Source organism: Canis aureus, chromosome 28, assembly GCF_053574225.1.
Source record: "Canis aureus isolate CA01 chromosome 28, VMU_Caureus_v.1.0, whole genome shotgun sequence".
Lineage (NCBI taxonomy): Eukaryota > Metazoa > Chordata > Mammalia > Carnivora > Canidae > Canis > Canis aureus.
The window spans coordinates 35,894,475-35,909,497 of record NC_135638.1 but is presented as its reverse complement, the minus strand read 5'-3'; the positions used below and the strand labels follow the sequence as shown (position 1 = coordinate 35,909,497).

General features: G+C 49.9%; 1 protein-coding gene across 1 annotated transcript; it reads left to right on the top strand.

Moving 5' to 3' along the window:
• The first annotated feature begins 5,059 nt into the window (after positions 1-5,059).
• Positions 5,060-7,439, top strand: SOX17 (SRY-box transcription factor 17). The gene is made up of 2 exons (XM_077876148.1): positions 5,060-5,535; positions 6,125-7,439. The coding sequence occupies exons 1-2, from the start codon at positions 5,229-5,231 to the stop codon at positions 7,063-7,065; spliced, it is 1,248 nt and encodes a 415-aa protein (XP_077732274.1). The 5' UTR covers positions 5,060-5,228; the 3' UTR covers positions 7,066-7,439.
• Positions 7,440-15,023: the final 7,584 nt, after the last annotated feature.

Here is a 15,023-nt window from a genome sequence, read left to right as displayed (position 1 = left end):
GGGAGTACTAACAACATTTTTTGCAATGGTCAAAGAAATGGGAGAAGAAAATTTAGGCCACAGAGGTCAGCTGAAACACGGATTGCAAAGGAAGCCAGCAAAGATTCCCAAGGTTTTCTCCTGCTTAGAAACTTTGGAAGTCAACTGGGGTGCCAATTTCAAAATCTGATATGCTTGTGACTGAAGTTGCATGGAAAAGTCCATAATGAGTGCTGTCAGCAGTGGCCGACTGTCCTATGACCTATTAACTTTGATCACTCCCTTGATCACAGAGCACAGGCTTCGTCCTGACCGTCCACCTGCCCAAATCCAGCCCTGTTGACTAGGGAAACCTGGCAAGCTAGAGTTTCCTGGGTGGAAAGGAAACTTCTTAACTCTACAAAAAAAAAAAAAAAAAAAAAAAACCACCTCAGAGTACTTGGCCTACGGATGTCAGCATTACCTTTACAAGCCGGGAACAAATTATTACAGGAGAACAGGCCTAGAACACCCAGCTGGAAGTGGATAAATCAGAGAGGAAGACTAATGGCGTTGCATTGTTCATTCCTGCGAGGCAGGGGCCGTGACGGCTCTCTTTTGGGTGGGAGCGCAAGTGTCCTGCTCACCGTGGGCTTGGTGCAGATAACACCAGTCTGTTCAAGACACAGCTCTGCAAGGAAAGCCCTGGCCTCTTGTAGGGTGTGAGGAGGAGGTCGGCAAAGCGGCTGCATAGAAGCCATGCCGCTGCTCAAACTCCCTTTTGAGTTGCAGGGCAGGCGTGAAGGGGACAGCAGGGCAGTGTGCGCAGGGGAAACGGAGAAGGAGCTGGGCTGCCCTCTCCTTCCCCCTAAGGCCGCCTGGCCTCCAGCCCCCGGGATCCTGAGGTTCTCTCTGCCAGAGAATAAAGGGAAAGCGCCCACACTTCAACCAGGACCACAGCCGGGGCTAGGGGGCCAGGGGGAATCTAAGAAACACCCCCGCGGACGAGTTTCTGGGCAGGGAAGTGGACCGGGAACAGCGCATTTCCTGCTTCGCCGGAGCAAACCCCAGGCGGAGCCAAGCGGGAACAGTTACGACCGAGGAGTCGCCAGCTGCCTGGGCGCGGTTCGCGGGCGGCCTCGGGGGTCCGCGTACTGGGCAGGGATCCGGCGGACCCAGGGCGCAACCGGGGCGAAAGGGCGTGAGAGCAAACCGCGCCTCGCGTCCCCGCGCGCAGCAGGCGTCCCCAGAGCCCCCGCGCGTCGCGCTCTTTCGAGCCCCGCACAGCCTGGGGGCGCGCGGTTAGGGCCGAGAGCAAGGTCCGAGCTCCGGGGACTCCGACCCTTGGCACGGGCGGGGAGGGACGGCGGAGCGGGCGGCCGGAAGAGCGGGCCACCCCGTCCTCCCCCCTCTCCCATCCCGCCCGCAACCTCCGACCTCGCATCCCGGACCCACGGGGGACCGGCCCAGGGACAGGGAGGGGACGCGCAAGGTGTGCAGACGCGCGGCGCCGCCGGGGCGCGCGGGGCGGCTCGGCGGCGTCCGGCTGCGCGGCCCTACCTGGGAGGTGCGGAGCCCGCCGCGCTCCGCCGCCGCACGCCGCCTCCCGCGGGGCTCCCGAGGCCGCCGCCGGCGCGCGGTTTATAAATGCAAAGGCCTATTGTTGTGCTTTGTTCCAGGGATACCATTGTCTATTCTTCGGCGGCCTTCTCGGCGATTTCCCCGGGCCTGCGGCGCGCACTCCCTCCCCGCCCCCAAGGACTGGCTCTCGGGAGCCGACCCGGATCTGTCTGGGTGCCCACCGCCTTCCCTAACGACTTGACAGTCCTCCGTCCGGCTCCCGCTTCCCGAGCATCGGAAACACAAAAGCCTGCAGGAAGTCACCCAGTCTTTGCCTGCTCCTCCGGGGGCCCGGAGAAGTGCGCGGCTCCGACTCCCCGGGTCTGAGCCGCGGCTCGGCACCTACCCGGGTTAATTTCTGCGCCCGCCCGCCAAAGGCCTCAAGTGGCAGCGGGCACAGCCTCCTGCTGCGCTAGTCGCTTCCTTGCCCAGCCTTGCGAGCCTCGAGTCTGGCCTGGGGACCGTGAGTGCACTTAGGAGCCAGGAACCCAGGGACCCTGGGCTGCGCAGGGCAGACGCACCGAGCGGCTCCAGGAGCGGGTGTACAAGGCTCTGACTCGCGAAACTTGTTTGTCGTCGCCCCCCCGCGCCCCCCCCGTGCCCCCGCCCGAATCCCCCGCGTAAATCTCTCGTGTTGAGAAAAGCAAGGCTTGCAGGAAACCACTCCGGATGTTTGCTGCTTTTCATGTGGCATTTGTGGCTGGCTCTGATAACGTCTAGAGCTCGACTTCCAACACCGCGTTTAGTAAAGAGACCGAAATAGAAGAGTCTACACACACCACGGACTGCGCTGCGGCGCCGCAGCCCCCAACACCCTCCCCCCAAAATACATGACAGGTGGATGATCAGAAGAAATTAGCTCTAGGTAACGGTAGGTAAGAGGAACCGGTGTTAAAACGGCACCATAATTCCCAACTGGCACATATAAACTGTTACTTTATAACTTCCAGGGAAGGCGTTATAAAAAGTGGGGGAAGGGACGCGAAATCTGAAGCTCCCACTCCATTCTATGGATGCTGTGCTCTCACCGGACTTCTCAGTAATCTTACCCAACAAAACTCAATAGTCTTTCTCCAGGAACACGTGCAAATAGTAATGGAGATCCTCCAGGCTGCCTTCCCCATCAGTTTCTCCCTGGAACGGTGTGGGCCAGGAAGAACACGAGGACGAAGAAAGTGCACGAGGGCAAATCCATGCATATGCATATTTTGGACTCACACTTCGATTGAATTTCTTGTACCCTATTTTATTTTACTTTTTTTTTTTTTTTTTTTTTTTACAGAAGCTATCAAATAGATTAATATAGGCAGATAATAGATTCTGGAACAGGAATAGTTTTTGTTTGGTTTTGTATTACTAGTCTAACGAAACTCCTGTTAGTTCATAAAACTTTGCACTAATAACAAAATCTGCTTCGGGATCTCTGTGGAGATGTTTATTACTATCCAGAAGAAATAGAGAAGATCGCCAAGAAAACAAGGAGCAAGGCACTGTGGGTGAATTTGTTCTTTCTACTCCCATATCTCCTTACTTACATAACCATTTGAAATGCAATTATGCTTAATTTTCAAGCCCATATTTATTTTAGAAAACAACAACAACAACAAAGCCTTAAAGGAAAGACACACAATTAGTTAAATTTAAGATCAGCTGCTTCAAAACCACCCATTAAAAATAACACTTGTCGATGATTTTCTTAAGCAGATTAACATTTTTTTTTCTGGATTGAAACTCAGAGACCCAAGAGCTAGAACCACTTAATTCATCGTATATTTGAAGACTGGCTTGTAACAGGGACGGAGGGCAGCCAGCGCTTCACAGAGCCTCACAGAGGCAAAGTAAAGTTGGCTTCAAACTAATGAGGAGTTTTTTTGGGGGGAAATAGCAATGTCAGAGAAACCGAAGGCCAGAGGTTTCCTAAGGCGTTGTGTTTCTTTGTTTTTATGGATGCCACCAATAAGCAGACTTGATAGAATACTTTGTTACTCTAATTTCACACAAAAAGCTGCAGCATTTACCTCCCAGATCCCGGATGTAAGCCTTAGTTTGTCATCACACCTTCGCAGTAAACAAAGAAAATCTGTTCTGGAGATTGATGTATTAATTTCTTTGCAAAGTTATGGACTTAGGCAGAAATGAGTGTTTTAATTGCCTTAGAAAACAACACAAATATACAAACAAATACACAACGGCTTGGTTTAGTGCTTAGGAGCTCAAAACCAGGGCACGCTACTGGAGATGAATTTCACTCCTCAAACTGTGACCTCAGGAAAATTCCCTAAACACATTGTATCTCAGGTTCCCATCCTGTAATATGCAACAGCGTTTGCCTCACAGAACTGTAGGGATAAACTAGCTAAGTTTGGAGGGCTGTGCCAGGTACATGCAGTGTGAGGGCTTGTTTAAAAATCCCACTGAGAAGGTTTCAGATTTCAGCACGAGTTGAATACTCTTTCAGATTTTCATTTCAGTCTAAGGAAGCGTATAGAATCCCATAAGAGCTACCGCTAACTTTGGTGTGCAAGGGGATTGCTCTTGCCCCCATTAGGTGGGCCTTCAGATAAATATTGCTGCTAGTGTTACCACATTTTAGAAATCAAAACCGAGTCTTGTGTCTTTTACTGAACACGTAAGTGAAACCTTTTATGTCTATCATACATTTCATGCACAAATTTGCAAGGGTTGCTTCATCGTGATGAATAAAGGTTTTATTCTTCAGGATGAAGGAGTATTGGCTACAGGATGTCATCCCGTATTTACTCCTGTTTTAAGGATTAGAATTTACCTCGGACATAGCATTTTGAAAGTAGTGCAACAAGCAGGTTGAGTCCTTGGGGAGAGAATGTTTTTAATTTATTATCAACAGTGTCTACTGCATTCGATAAAACACACTTGAAGCAGACACCCGCGGGGTTTCCGGGAAGATGGCTAGGTACCTTCCCCCCATACTGACATCCTGAGCGCCTATAATAGTGTGTGCTCAAATGTTAACTTACACTCTCCACTTAATATAAAAATCTCTCTGAATATGCGTGCATATGCACACATAAGCTTATTCTTTGGAATAGCTGCATAGTAACCCAAATTATGGAGGTATCATATTTAAGAAAAAGAAGAAAGAGCGTTTGCTTAGTGCGTTCATCCGAACTACCGTGGCCAAGCACTTCTATCCAGCGGTACAGTCTACATTCCAGAAGGATTTTCGGGAGTCCCCCTTCCCAGGGTGGAGGGAACGCGGCGCCAGAGCCCGGCTTCAGCCAGTTTTCCCGGGGGCAGGTGTAGCCTTGGGCGCGGGGCCGGGGGAGGGGAGGGGAAGGGAAGGGAAGGGAAGGGGCGGGCGTGGGGTTGAGCGGAGACCCGGGACGCGGGCGGCCGGCGGGGCGTGGGCCTAAGGACGCCCGCCGGCCCGCCCCCGCCACTCCATTGGCCGCAGCAGCGCAGAAAAGGGCCCGCGGCCGGGGCGCCCGCAGCGTCACTGGGCCGGCGGGCACCCAGGCTGCGCGGTGGGCCGGGACCTGCCGGGAGCGTCGGCGGCCGCTCGGGCCCGGGAGACTCGAGCAGCCCACGGGGCAGGGCATCTCCCCCGGGCCGGGGGGAGGGGCGACGTGTCCGGCGGAGGGCTGTGGGGTGCGGGGCAGGGCTGGAGCGCCATGAGCAGCCCGGATGCGGGGTACGCCAGTGACGACCAGAGCCAGACCCGCAGCGCGCTGCCCGCGGTGATGGCCGGGCTGGGCCCCTGCCCCTGGGCCGAGTCGCTGAGCCCCCTCGGGGACATGAAGGTGAAGGGCGAGGCGGCGGCGAGCGGCGGGGCGCCGGCCGGGGCGGCGGGCCGAGCCAAGGGCGAGTCTCGCATCCGGCGGCCGATGAACGCCTTCATGGTGTGGGCGAAGGACGAGCGCAAGCGCCTGGCGCAGCAGAACCCGGACCTGCACAACGCCGAGCTGAGCAAGATGCTGGGTGAGTCCGAGCTCGCGACCCGGGGCGCTGCGACCCGCGGAGCCGCTTCCCTGAGCCTGAGCCTGAGCCTGAGCCTGAGCCTGAGCCTGAGCGAGACGGTGCGTGGCGCTTCCCGGGGCCGGCGCAGTGCTCCGCCGCGGTCCTCCCGGGGCCCCGGGCTCCCCTCGCGCGCTCCCTGTCCCGACTCTTCCCGACCGCCTGGGTCGTCAGCGCCCGGGGCCGCGGCTGCCCTGGGTCTGGGCCCCGCGAGGCTCTCCCGGCAGCCGAGTAGGTTTGGTCCTTCGCGTTCCCCCGCGCCTTCCGCGGTAGGGGCCGTTCTCCCTTCTGCGAAAGACCGGGAATGGGCGCGCTGGGAAGCGGCCTCCCAGAGGCAGAGGCAGAGGCTGCGGGGCGGGGGGGGGGGGGGGGGCGCCCTTCGAGGGCCCGAGAACGCTGGGCCTCCGCTGGGCCTCCGCTGAGTCCGCAGACCTTCACTCCCTACTCGACCCCTTTCCCCCGCTCTAGTTGCTCCTTAAAGGTCGGCGGGGCCCGGAGCGGGAGCTCAGCCAGTGAGCCCGGCGCCCCTGTCCACCTTCCCATGCCCGTGCAGGCAAGTCGTGGAAAGCGCTGACCCTGGCGGAGAAGCGGCCCTTCGTGGAGGAGGCCGAGCGGCTGCGCGTGCAGCACATGCAGGACCACCCCAACTACAAGTACCGGCCGCGGAGGCGCAAGCAGGTGAAGCGCCTGAAGCGGGTGGAGGGCGGCTTCCTGCACGGCCTGGCCGAGCCGCAGGCCGCCGCGCTGGGCCCCGAGGGCGGCCGCGTGGCCATGGACGGCCTGGGCCTGGCCTTCCCGGAGCAGGGCTTCCCCGCGGGCCCGCCGCTGCTGCCCGCGCACATGGGCGGCCACTACCGCGACTGCCAGGGACTGGGCGCGGCCCCGCTCGACGGCTACCCGCTGCCCACGCCGGACACGTCCCCCTTGGACGGCGTGGAGCCGGACCCGGCCTTCTTCGCCGCGCCGCTGCCCGGGGACTGCCCGGCCGCCGGCCCCTACAGCTACCCGCCGGCCTCGGACTACGCGGGGCCCCCGGAGCCGCCCGTCGGCCCGGTGCACGCGCGCCTCGGCCTGGAGCAGGCGGGCCCTGCGCTGCCGGGCCACGTGGCGCCCCCCGGCGCCCTGCAGCTGTACTACAACGCGATGGGCTCGCCGGCGGCCGGCGGCGGGCGCGGCTTCTCCCTGCAGCCGCAGCAGCACCCGCCGCAGCACCCGCCGCAGCACCCGCCGCAGCACCCGCAGCAGCCGTCGCCGCCCCCCGAGGCCCTGCCCTGCCGCGACGGCGCGGACCCGAGCCAGCCCGCCGAGCTCCTCGGGGAGGTGGACCGCACGGAATTTGAACAGTACCTGCACTTTGTGTGCAAGCCCGAGATGGGACTCCCTTACCAGGGACACGACTCTGTTGTGAACCTCCCTGACGGCCACGGGCCCATCTCCTCGGTGGTGTCCGACGCCAGCTCGGCCGTGTACTACTGCAACTATCCTGACGTCTGACGGCCCGGCCCGGCCCCGCGCGGTCCCGCCTGCGGGCCAGAGGCGCAGCGCCCAGCGTTACACTTCTGCAGGGGCTGAGGAAACCCTCGGCCTCCTGTTGTTTTGTTTTTGTTTTTAAATTGCCTAGGCATATAATTTATGGTAATTTATTTTGTCTGCCACTTGAACGGTTGGGGGGAGAAAAATGTGGGGTGGTCTGTGAAGATTTGTCCAGATACTTCTTTCCCACAGTTGCGTTGTCAGAACCCCATTTGAGTTTTGAGTATGTCCCAGAATAACTTGCTCCGTTTCCTGAAAATTTATTGACCAAAACCATTTTATCTTGGGTGTGTTTTCTCGATCTTTAAAGAAATAAAATCTGGAATCCTTTATCACTCTGCTAGTGCCTCTTGTCACAAAAGTCCATTTTTAAGATGAATGTTAAGTATTAACATAGCACTGGAAACATTGGATTGATATTTAATATGTAGTTACAGCAGATTGCTCCTTCTCTTATAAATGATTCAGGGTTAAAACCTAAAACGGAACATTAGGATATCTATTTGTTTTTTTTTTTTTTCCCTAGGTAGAAAAACCTCATAGAATGAGCCTGTGTTACACATTTCAGTGATCCTAGTTTCTGAAAAGTTATGGTTAATCTCGATACTCTAGGTATTTTCAATTTTCGTGTATCCCTTCACCAGAGGAGAACATCCAAGGAATTTGAGTTTTCTAGTTGAATCTTGAAACCAGCCTATAGAGGAGTTTGGAGTTTTTTTCGGCCTACATTTCACCAAGAGTCTGTACACTCCCTCTCAACACTGAACTTTCTAGCCTTCACCTGTCTACACCTTGGGAAGTACTGTTGCCGGGTTAAAAATAATTTGAAGGGAAAAAAAATAAAAATAATTTGAAGGAGTCACAGGAATGAATCAAAAGCAAATGTGCATTGTGACCTTAACTTTTAATGAAACTTCCACATCTGTAATTTTTATAGGATGTTCTCCTTGTGCATTGGATTTTTTTGACACAAGCAGTTTTGGAGAGTTCCAGTGATGATTTGTAGCTAGTGTACTTTACCAGGGCAACTAAAGCTATAGCCCTGGGTATCCATGTTCTACTCTGGGGAGAAACGGACTCAAGGGGCTGTAAAAGTGAGGGGTTAGCCCTGCTGTGGACTGCAGCATTAATTGCTGTGGCCCTATCCATCAGATTTTGCAGGTTGAGGCAATGGATGCAGATGACTTGTGCTGGGCATTTCCTGTGCCAGGTGTTTCATCAATGCCATTCTGTACCAAGTTTGAGCTTGATCAAGCCTGTGGAGCCGAAGTGCTGTTTTCCCTCTTCTGCAAGTGAGGAAAGTAGGCACTGGAGCACTCACTTGCCATATATAGGGTGAATGCTTGATAAGTTCTCAAAACTTTTTAAAAAAGATTTTAAGTAATCTCTACACCCAACGTGGGGGTCGAACCTACAACCCCAAGATCAAGAGGGGTGCCAAGCCAGCCAAGCACCCCTACAAGTTATTAAAATATGCTTAATCACTGTTTTCCTTTGTGCCAGGATATATGTGGGCACTGGAAGAACTGGTACGCTGGTGGTGAGAAACTATATAAAATCTTCCACTCTGATTAATGCTATAGAAAAAAGGGAAGGGTAGGAGAATAGTTGAAAGCATTTATATCTTGAAGTGGGACAGCTGAGCTGAAATGGTTGACTGGATTCTTGAGAAATGGCAAGGTGTGTTTTTCAGAGGGGGTCCCTGGGTGCTAGGAATGTTTAGAACAGGAATTTCAGAAAGCAAAGGTAAGTCTGTTTTGTTAGGCGTAACAGAGGTTACATTAAGCATTTGAAATTCTGAAGTTAACTCCTGGGTTATATCTACCATCTAATCCAGTTCGCTTGCCTCTTAGTACTCGACCCTTTCCACATTCTTTATCCCTCTTTTCCTAGACAGGTTCTGCTTCCAGTCGGAGTTCCTTCCCCAGGATGTTCGGAGTTCCTAGTAGATAAAGTGAGCAGAGGGGCCTCACTTGCTCAGGTTCAAGGCCATGTCTCCAGTTGAGATCACACTAGGCATTTTAGCACATTTTTGGCCCTAGGAGAGGGAATTGTACCCTTGCCTGCTATGTCTTACAAAATAAAAAGATAAATAAGGAAAAGCGGAAAGGAGAATAGAGTGTTGGGGGCAGAGAATCCAATGTCCTGTTAAGTTACATTCTTTACTATTCACCAGGTACAAATGGGAAAATAATAGGAGCTAAAATTTTTTAGCCAATTCCAATGCCTTGAGCCCCAACAAAGGAGGATTCGTGCTCACAATAATTCTTGGGGGCACAGGTAATCCAGCCCATTCTTTATCTTTTCTTAGGCAGACTCATGAAGTGGTCTCCGGTGGCAGCTAGTGACTGCTTTTTGTTTTACTGTAGACACAAATACATCAAAGACCTACTGCTTTTCCCCTACTGGAGAAGTCCGTCAGAAGGTAAAAATGCAGAGTAGTGCTCCTGAGTTATAAGCACTCTTAGGTCTTGCTGATTTGAATTCACCCTAGGTGATGGTCTGAGGAAAACCAGGAAGCCCCTCCCCAGAAGTCTGAGGAATACACAGACACACACACACACACACACACACACACACACACACACACACACAATATTTTAGACATCATTTTAGGCAATGCATGGCCCCTGGCAAGCCATCCAAGGGTGGTGGGAATCTGAAACCCTCCGATTTAGAAGCTGTGATGGTGAGGCTTTGTTGGAAAGCATGGCACCCCAGCATGGAAGCAAAAGAGCAGTTTCCCTATATTTGAAAACACAAAGGGACATGTCAAGAACTCCCTAATTTTACTGAATCCTCCCTTCCTGACACATGTGAATCAAGGAACATGGGGAGTGGTATGTCCCTTTCTTAGAGTATAAGGGAAACTCAGGATGCCCTGCCAAGGTGAATGTATGACTTTCACCTTTGTGCAGTTGAGTGGTGACAGTCCTTAGTCCCCAGGTCCGTCCCCATGAGCTGTGTCTTGGGTATTTATATCCTTGTATAAACTCCTTATATGATCTGGGTTGAACTTTGTACTCTTAACCCAACAGAATGGAATAGAAATGATACAGTGTCAGCTCTCCTATTAAGATGGCTTAGAAGATTGTTCTTGTAGCTCAACTCTGAGCTACAAAGTTGTAACCAAAAAAAAAAAAAAGTTGTAACCAGTGCAATTACTAGGGTGATGAGACCATTTTTGGAGACCACATGGAGACGAGAGGCCCTGTGACTCCCTGCAAAGGTAAAGAGCTCAGCCTTACTGACAGCTGACTCCCTCTGCCCTCCTACCATCTGATTATAAATCAGGAGAGGCTGGAAGAATAAATACCCAGATAAGCTCAGGCAGTGCACAGGTGGCAAAGATTTTTATTTGTTTATTTTTTTAAGATTTTTTTTTAAAAAAGATGTTATTTACTTGAGAGAGACAGAGATAGCACAAGAAAGAGAGAGCATGGAGCAGGGAGGAAAGGGCAGAGGGAGAAGGAGAAGCAGGCTGAGCAGGGAGCCTGATGCGGGGTTCTATCCCAGGACCCCAGGATCATGACCTGAGCCAAAGGCAGGCAATAAATGGACTGAGCCATTCAAGTGCCCCTAATTTTATCTTTCAGATTTAAAAAAAATGGTTTTTATGAACCACTAGGTTTTGGGAGAGTTTTGTTACAACAACAAGTTATTGAAACAGGTGTTATCCTTAAATAATCCTTTCTTATCTTTAACTATAGGGATAGGGGCACTGATGAAAAAAACAAGAAAAAAGCATTGGGGCCTGTCAGAGACACCAATATAGTGTTTTTTTTTTTTAATTTTTTCAATATAGTTTTAAAATGAAGGACAGAATGTAAAACTTGGAGAACTCTGTGATATCCCCAAATGTATACAGCCCTCTTTCCTCAAGCAAACTCAATGAAATGACCACAGGTGCCGGCTAGTAACTGGTTTGTAAACAACAACAAACAACAACAACAAAATGGTCTCAATTTTTTACTATTTAATTTTGGAAGCAAATGCTTCCAAAAGGATATGTTGCTTGCCTCCAAACCCCAGTCCCTACCCCAGCCCCAGCCCATCTTCATTTCTGAGTACTTCAGAAGTGTGTTAGAAGGTAGGAATCCAGCCCTTTTATGGACTGGGATATCCAGACTTGATGCCAGCATAGTCTACACATCTTTAAGACACCCAGGTAAAAAGAGGATATTTTCTTTCTCACAGACACTGACTACATCCCATTAAAGCTACCAGGGTGTGTGTAATAAATTACAAAATAAACTTGTTACCTATAAGCAGCTAATAGATGATATCACAATGAAACTATATCTTTCGCTTATCATTCCTTTTTAAAATTATTTATTTATTTAATAGAGAGAGAGTGAGATAGTGAGAAAAAGCATGCAAACAGGGTAGGGAGGATAGGGAGAAGCAGTTTCCTCACTGAGCTCCATCACAGGACCCTGGGATCATGACTTGAGCCAAAGGCAGACACTTAATTGACTGAGCCACCCAGGTGCCCCACTTATTATTCTTATCTTAGAAGATTATTGTACCTTTCATTTGAATAACACTGCAAAAGACATCAACTTGTTCTTTACCAGTTCCTTATCAGGAAAAAGCACATACAAGCAAAAGGAATCCAGAACAAATGAAATGGGGTGCTATGAACCAAAATATATCATCTCTGTCTAACATTGCATATTTATTTATTTATTTATTTATTTATTTATTTATTTATTTATGACACACAGAAAGAGGCAGAGATACAGGCAGAGGGAGAAGCAGGCTCCCTGCAGGGAACCGGATGTGGGGACTCCATCCAGGGTCCTGGGATCATGACCTGAGTCAAAGGCAGACACTCAACCACTGACCCACCCAGGTGCCTTGCATTTTGTTTTTAATACTCAGAATTGTGCCTGTCATATTATAGATTTCAAACATTCCCTTCCTCCCCCCATTCCCCTTTGATTTGTTTTGACAATACTGCACAGGGAGAGATTTTACACCCATTATTTCAGCATAGATTTATTCTTCCTGCTTACGAGGTGCTTCCTTCTGAGTCTAGAATATTCATCTGAAGAAATTGTTCTTACCCATCCCCATCTGGAGTAGGATGAGGAATGTTTGATTTTTTTTCTTCCACATGAGAAGCCCATGGCAGGGATTCCTGGGTGGCGCAGTGGTTTGGCGCCTGCCTTTGGCCCAGGGCGTGATCCTGTATATCCAGGATCGAATCCCACGTCGGGCTCCCGGTGCATGGAGCCTGCTTCTCCCTCTGCCTCTCTCTCTCTGTGTGACTATCATAAATTAAAAAAAAAAAAAAAAAAAAAAAAAAAAAGAGAAGCCCATGGCAGACAAAGCATTTCGTTGGGGTCTATGGCCTGGGAACCAGCTGTGTCTCTTTAATTTTCCACTATAACACCCACCCCTCTCTTCCTTCTTTTTTAAATTTTTATTTCTTTATGATAGTCACAGAGAGAAAGAGAGAGAGAGGCAGAGACATAGGCAGAGGGAGAAGCAGGCTCCATGCACCGGGAGCCCGACGTGGGATTCGATCCCGGGTCTCCAGGATCGTGCCCTGGGCCAAAGGTAGGCACTAAACCGCTGCGCCACCCAGGGATCCCTCTTCCTTCTAATAAGAAAGTTGCTGTGGGCTTTCTCCTAAATTATTAGGCAGCTTTCTGTGAATCACCAGTTCAATTCACAGTGTCCTCCTTGCACAAACATGGAAAACTCACCACTGGCTTTATTCAAGATTCTGGACATTAAAAATTCTTTTTTTTTTTTTTTAAGATTTATTTATTTATTCATGAGAGACACAGAAAGAGAGAGGCAGAGACACAGGCAGAGGGAGAAGCAGGCTCCATGCAGGGAGCCTAACAGTGGGGATTTGATCCCAGGTCTCCAGGATCAGCCCTGGACTTAAGGCGGCACTAAACCGCTGAGCCACCCAGGCTGCCCTGGACATTAAAAATTCTTAACACAGTATAAAACAGCATTTAAATAGTGTAGTAGTATTTCTTAGTGCAGTATACAATTTCTTAGTATACAGCATACAGCATACAGCAAGTGTGAAATAAGTTATTGCCATGATAACAATGATATTCTTTAATATAACTTTCTCTGCAGCTCAGGTCCGAACAACAATTTGGCTTAATTAAAAAAAAAAAAAAAAAAAAAACAACTTTTAAACGTCTTATTCTTGCTGAAGACATTTTAGCTTGGAGAGTCTTTTTTTCACTTTAACCAAAGTCTTTTTTTTTTTTTTAAGACTTTATTTATTTATTTGAGAGAGAGATTGAGAGAGAGAAAGTACACATGAGCAGGGGCAGAGTGAGAGGGAGAAGCCGGTTCCCCTGCTGAGCAGGGAGTCCAATGAGGGGCTTGGTCCCAGGACCCCCGGATCATGACCTGATGACCTGAGCCTAAGGCAGACAATCAACTGAGCCACCCAGGCGCCCCCACTTTAGCCCAAGTCTTAAACACTTAGCCAAAGTCAAATTCGTAATAAATAGTCCCCAAACTGATGCTGCGCTGAATAGATGACTTGTGAAGTCATACTGGCGGGGTGAGATTCGGATGAGCACAAAGAGCAGGTAGACATTTTGCATACCCAGCCTTTTCCAGGGTCATGGTCACTTTGCTGGCAGTCGGTGCCCTCCCTTCCACCTGATCTCTTGTTAGGCAAGGAAAGAAAAATTGAGGGGCCCCTGCCTGGCTCAGCGGTTGAGCGGCTGCCTTTGGCTCAGGGTGTGATCCTCGAGGCCCCGGATCGAGTCCCACATCAAGCTTCTGCACCTCTCATGAATAAATAAAATATTTTTTAAATAAATAAAATCAAAAAAATAAATAAATAAATAAATAAAATCTTTAAAAAAAGGAAAGAAAAATTGTGGCAAACTGAGCAGTAGACTGAGCAGTTTTCTGGTCGGATTCTTCTGGCCACGAGAACTCCTGGGGCAAAGACTCTCCTTTTTCACTTTGTATCACCTGACCAGGCACCTCATAAGTGCCTAGAAAATTGCTGGAGTACATGTTAGTTAGTACCTTAGTTTTCCACTGGGGATTCACAAAGAATTCAGGAGTTCCTGCTTTGCCTCTTTCCTTTAGTCACCAGTGGCTACAGCTCCTTTCTTCTGGAAAATGTGTTTAAACATCAAATTTAAGGATACCAGAGACTAAGATATTCTTATTCAGAGTGTAGAGGGCTGAACCACGCCCCGAGTGGCAGTGTCCTAAAAGAAGGCTCTGCATTTTGAGTCACAAGTTCATCTGGTTCAGCAACTTAGCTTTGGGAGTTAGGAGAAGTCACTAATTTTTTTTTTTTCTGCACTCCAGTCCGCTCATCTGAAAAAAATAGGAATAATGATCATTGTAGGGACCAAGTGAGGTTGTGCTAAAAGGATTGCTTCAGTGCCACAGAAAATGCTTTCTCCTCTCTCTGCCCTTCTTTATCTTTTGATTTTGTATATCTCTATCGATTCCAGCAGACTTGGGGGATTCAATTTAATTATTTCACTGGAAAAGAGAAGACAACAGGAACTTGCCTCCCCTGGAGCTTTGATTAGTGGATTGAGAATTTTAAGAGAATTCTAAGACTGTCTATATTGGCTGGAAACATTGATCATCTATGTTTCACTCTGAACTTTGGACCCTCAGCCTATTTGATTATAAAATGAGAATAGGAGTAGTTGTCACTTGCCGAAGAACTTCATATAGAATGTCTCGATTAATATGAACTCCCATTTCGCATGGAAATCTCAAGGTTCCTGTCAGTGGGACACACTGAATGCAATATCAAGTCTGCTAACATTCATCATTCAGGCCAGCCTTCTTCCACTCATCATAGTTTATGAAGTCCTGAATCACATTTGCATGTCATTTTCTTTTTTAGGACTGAAGAGAGTTGGAATTCTTGAGGGTGAATAAGTAGAGTGGTATGG

Coding starts and splice junctions, on each gene's coding strand:
- SOX17 (XM_077876148.1), top strand. CDS start 5,229: ATGAGCAGCCCGGATGCGGGGTACGCCAGTGACGACCAGAGCCAGACC. Junction 5,536..6,124: donor CGAGCTGAGCAAGATGCTGG/GTGAGTCCGAGC, acceptor ATGCCCGTGCAG/GCAAGTCGTGGAAAGCGCTG.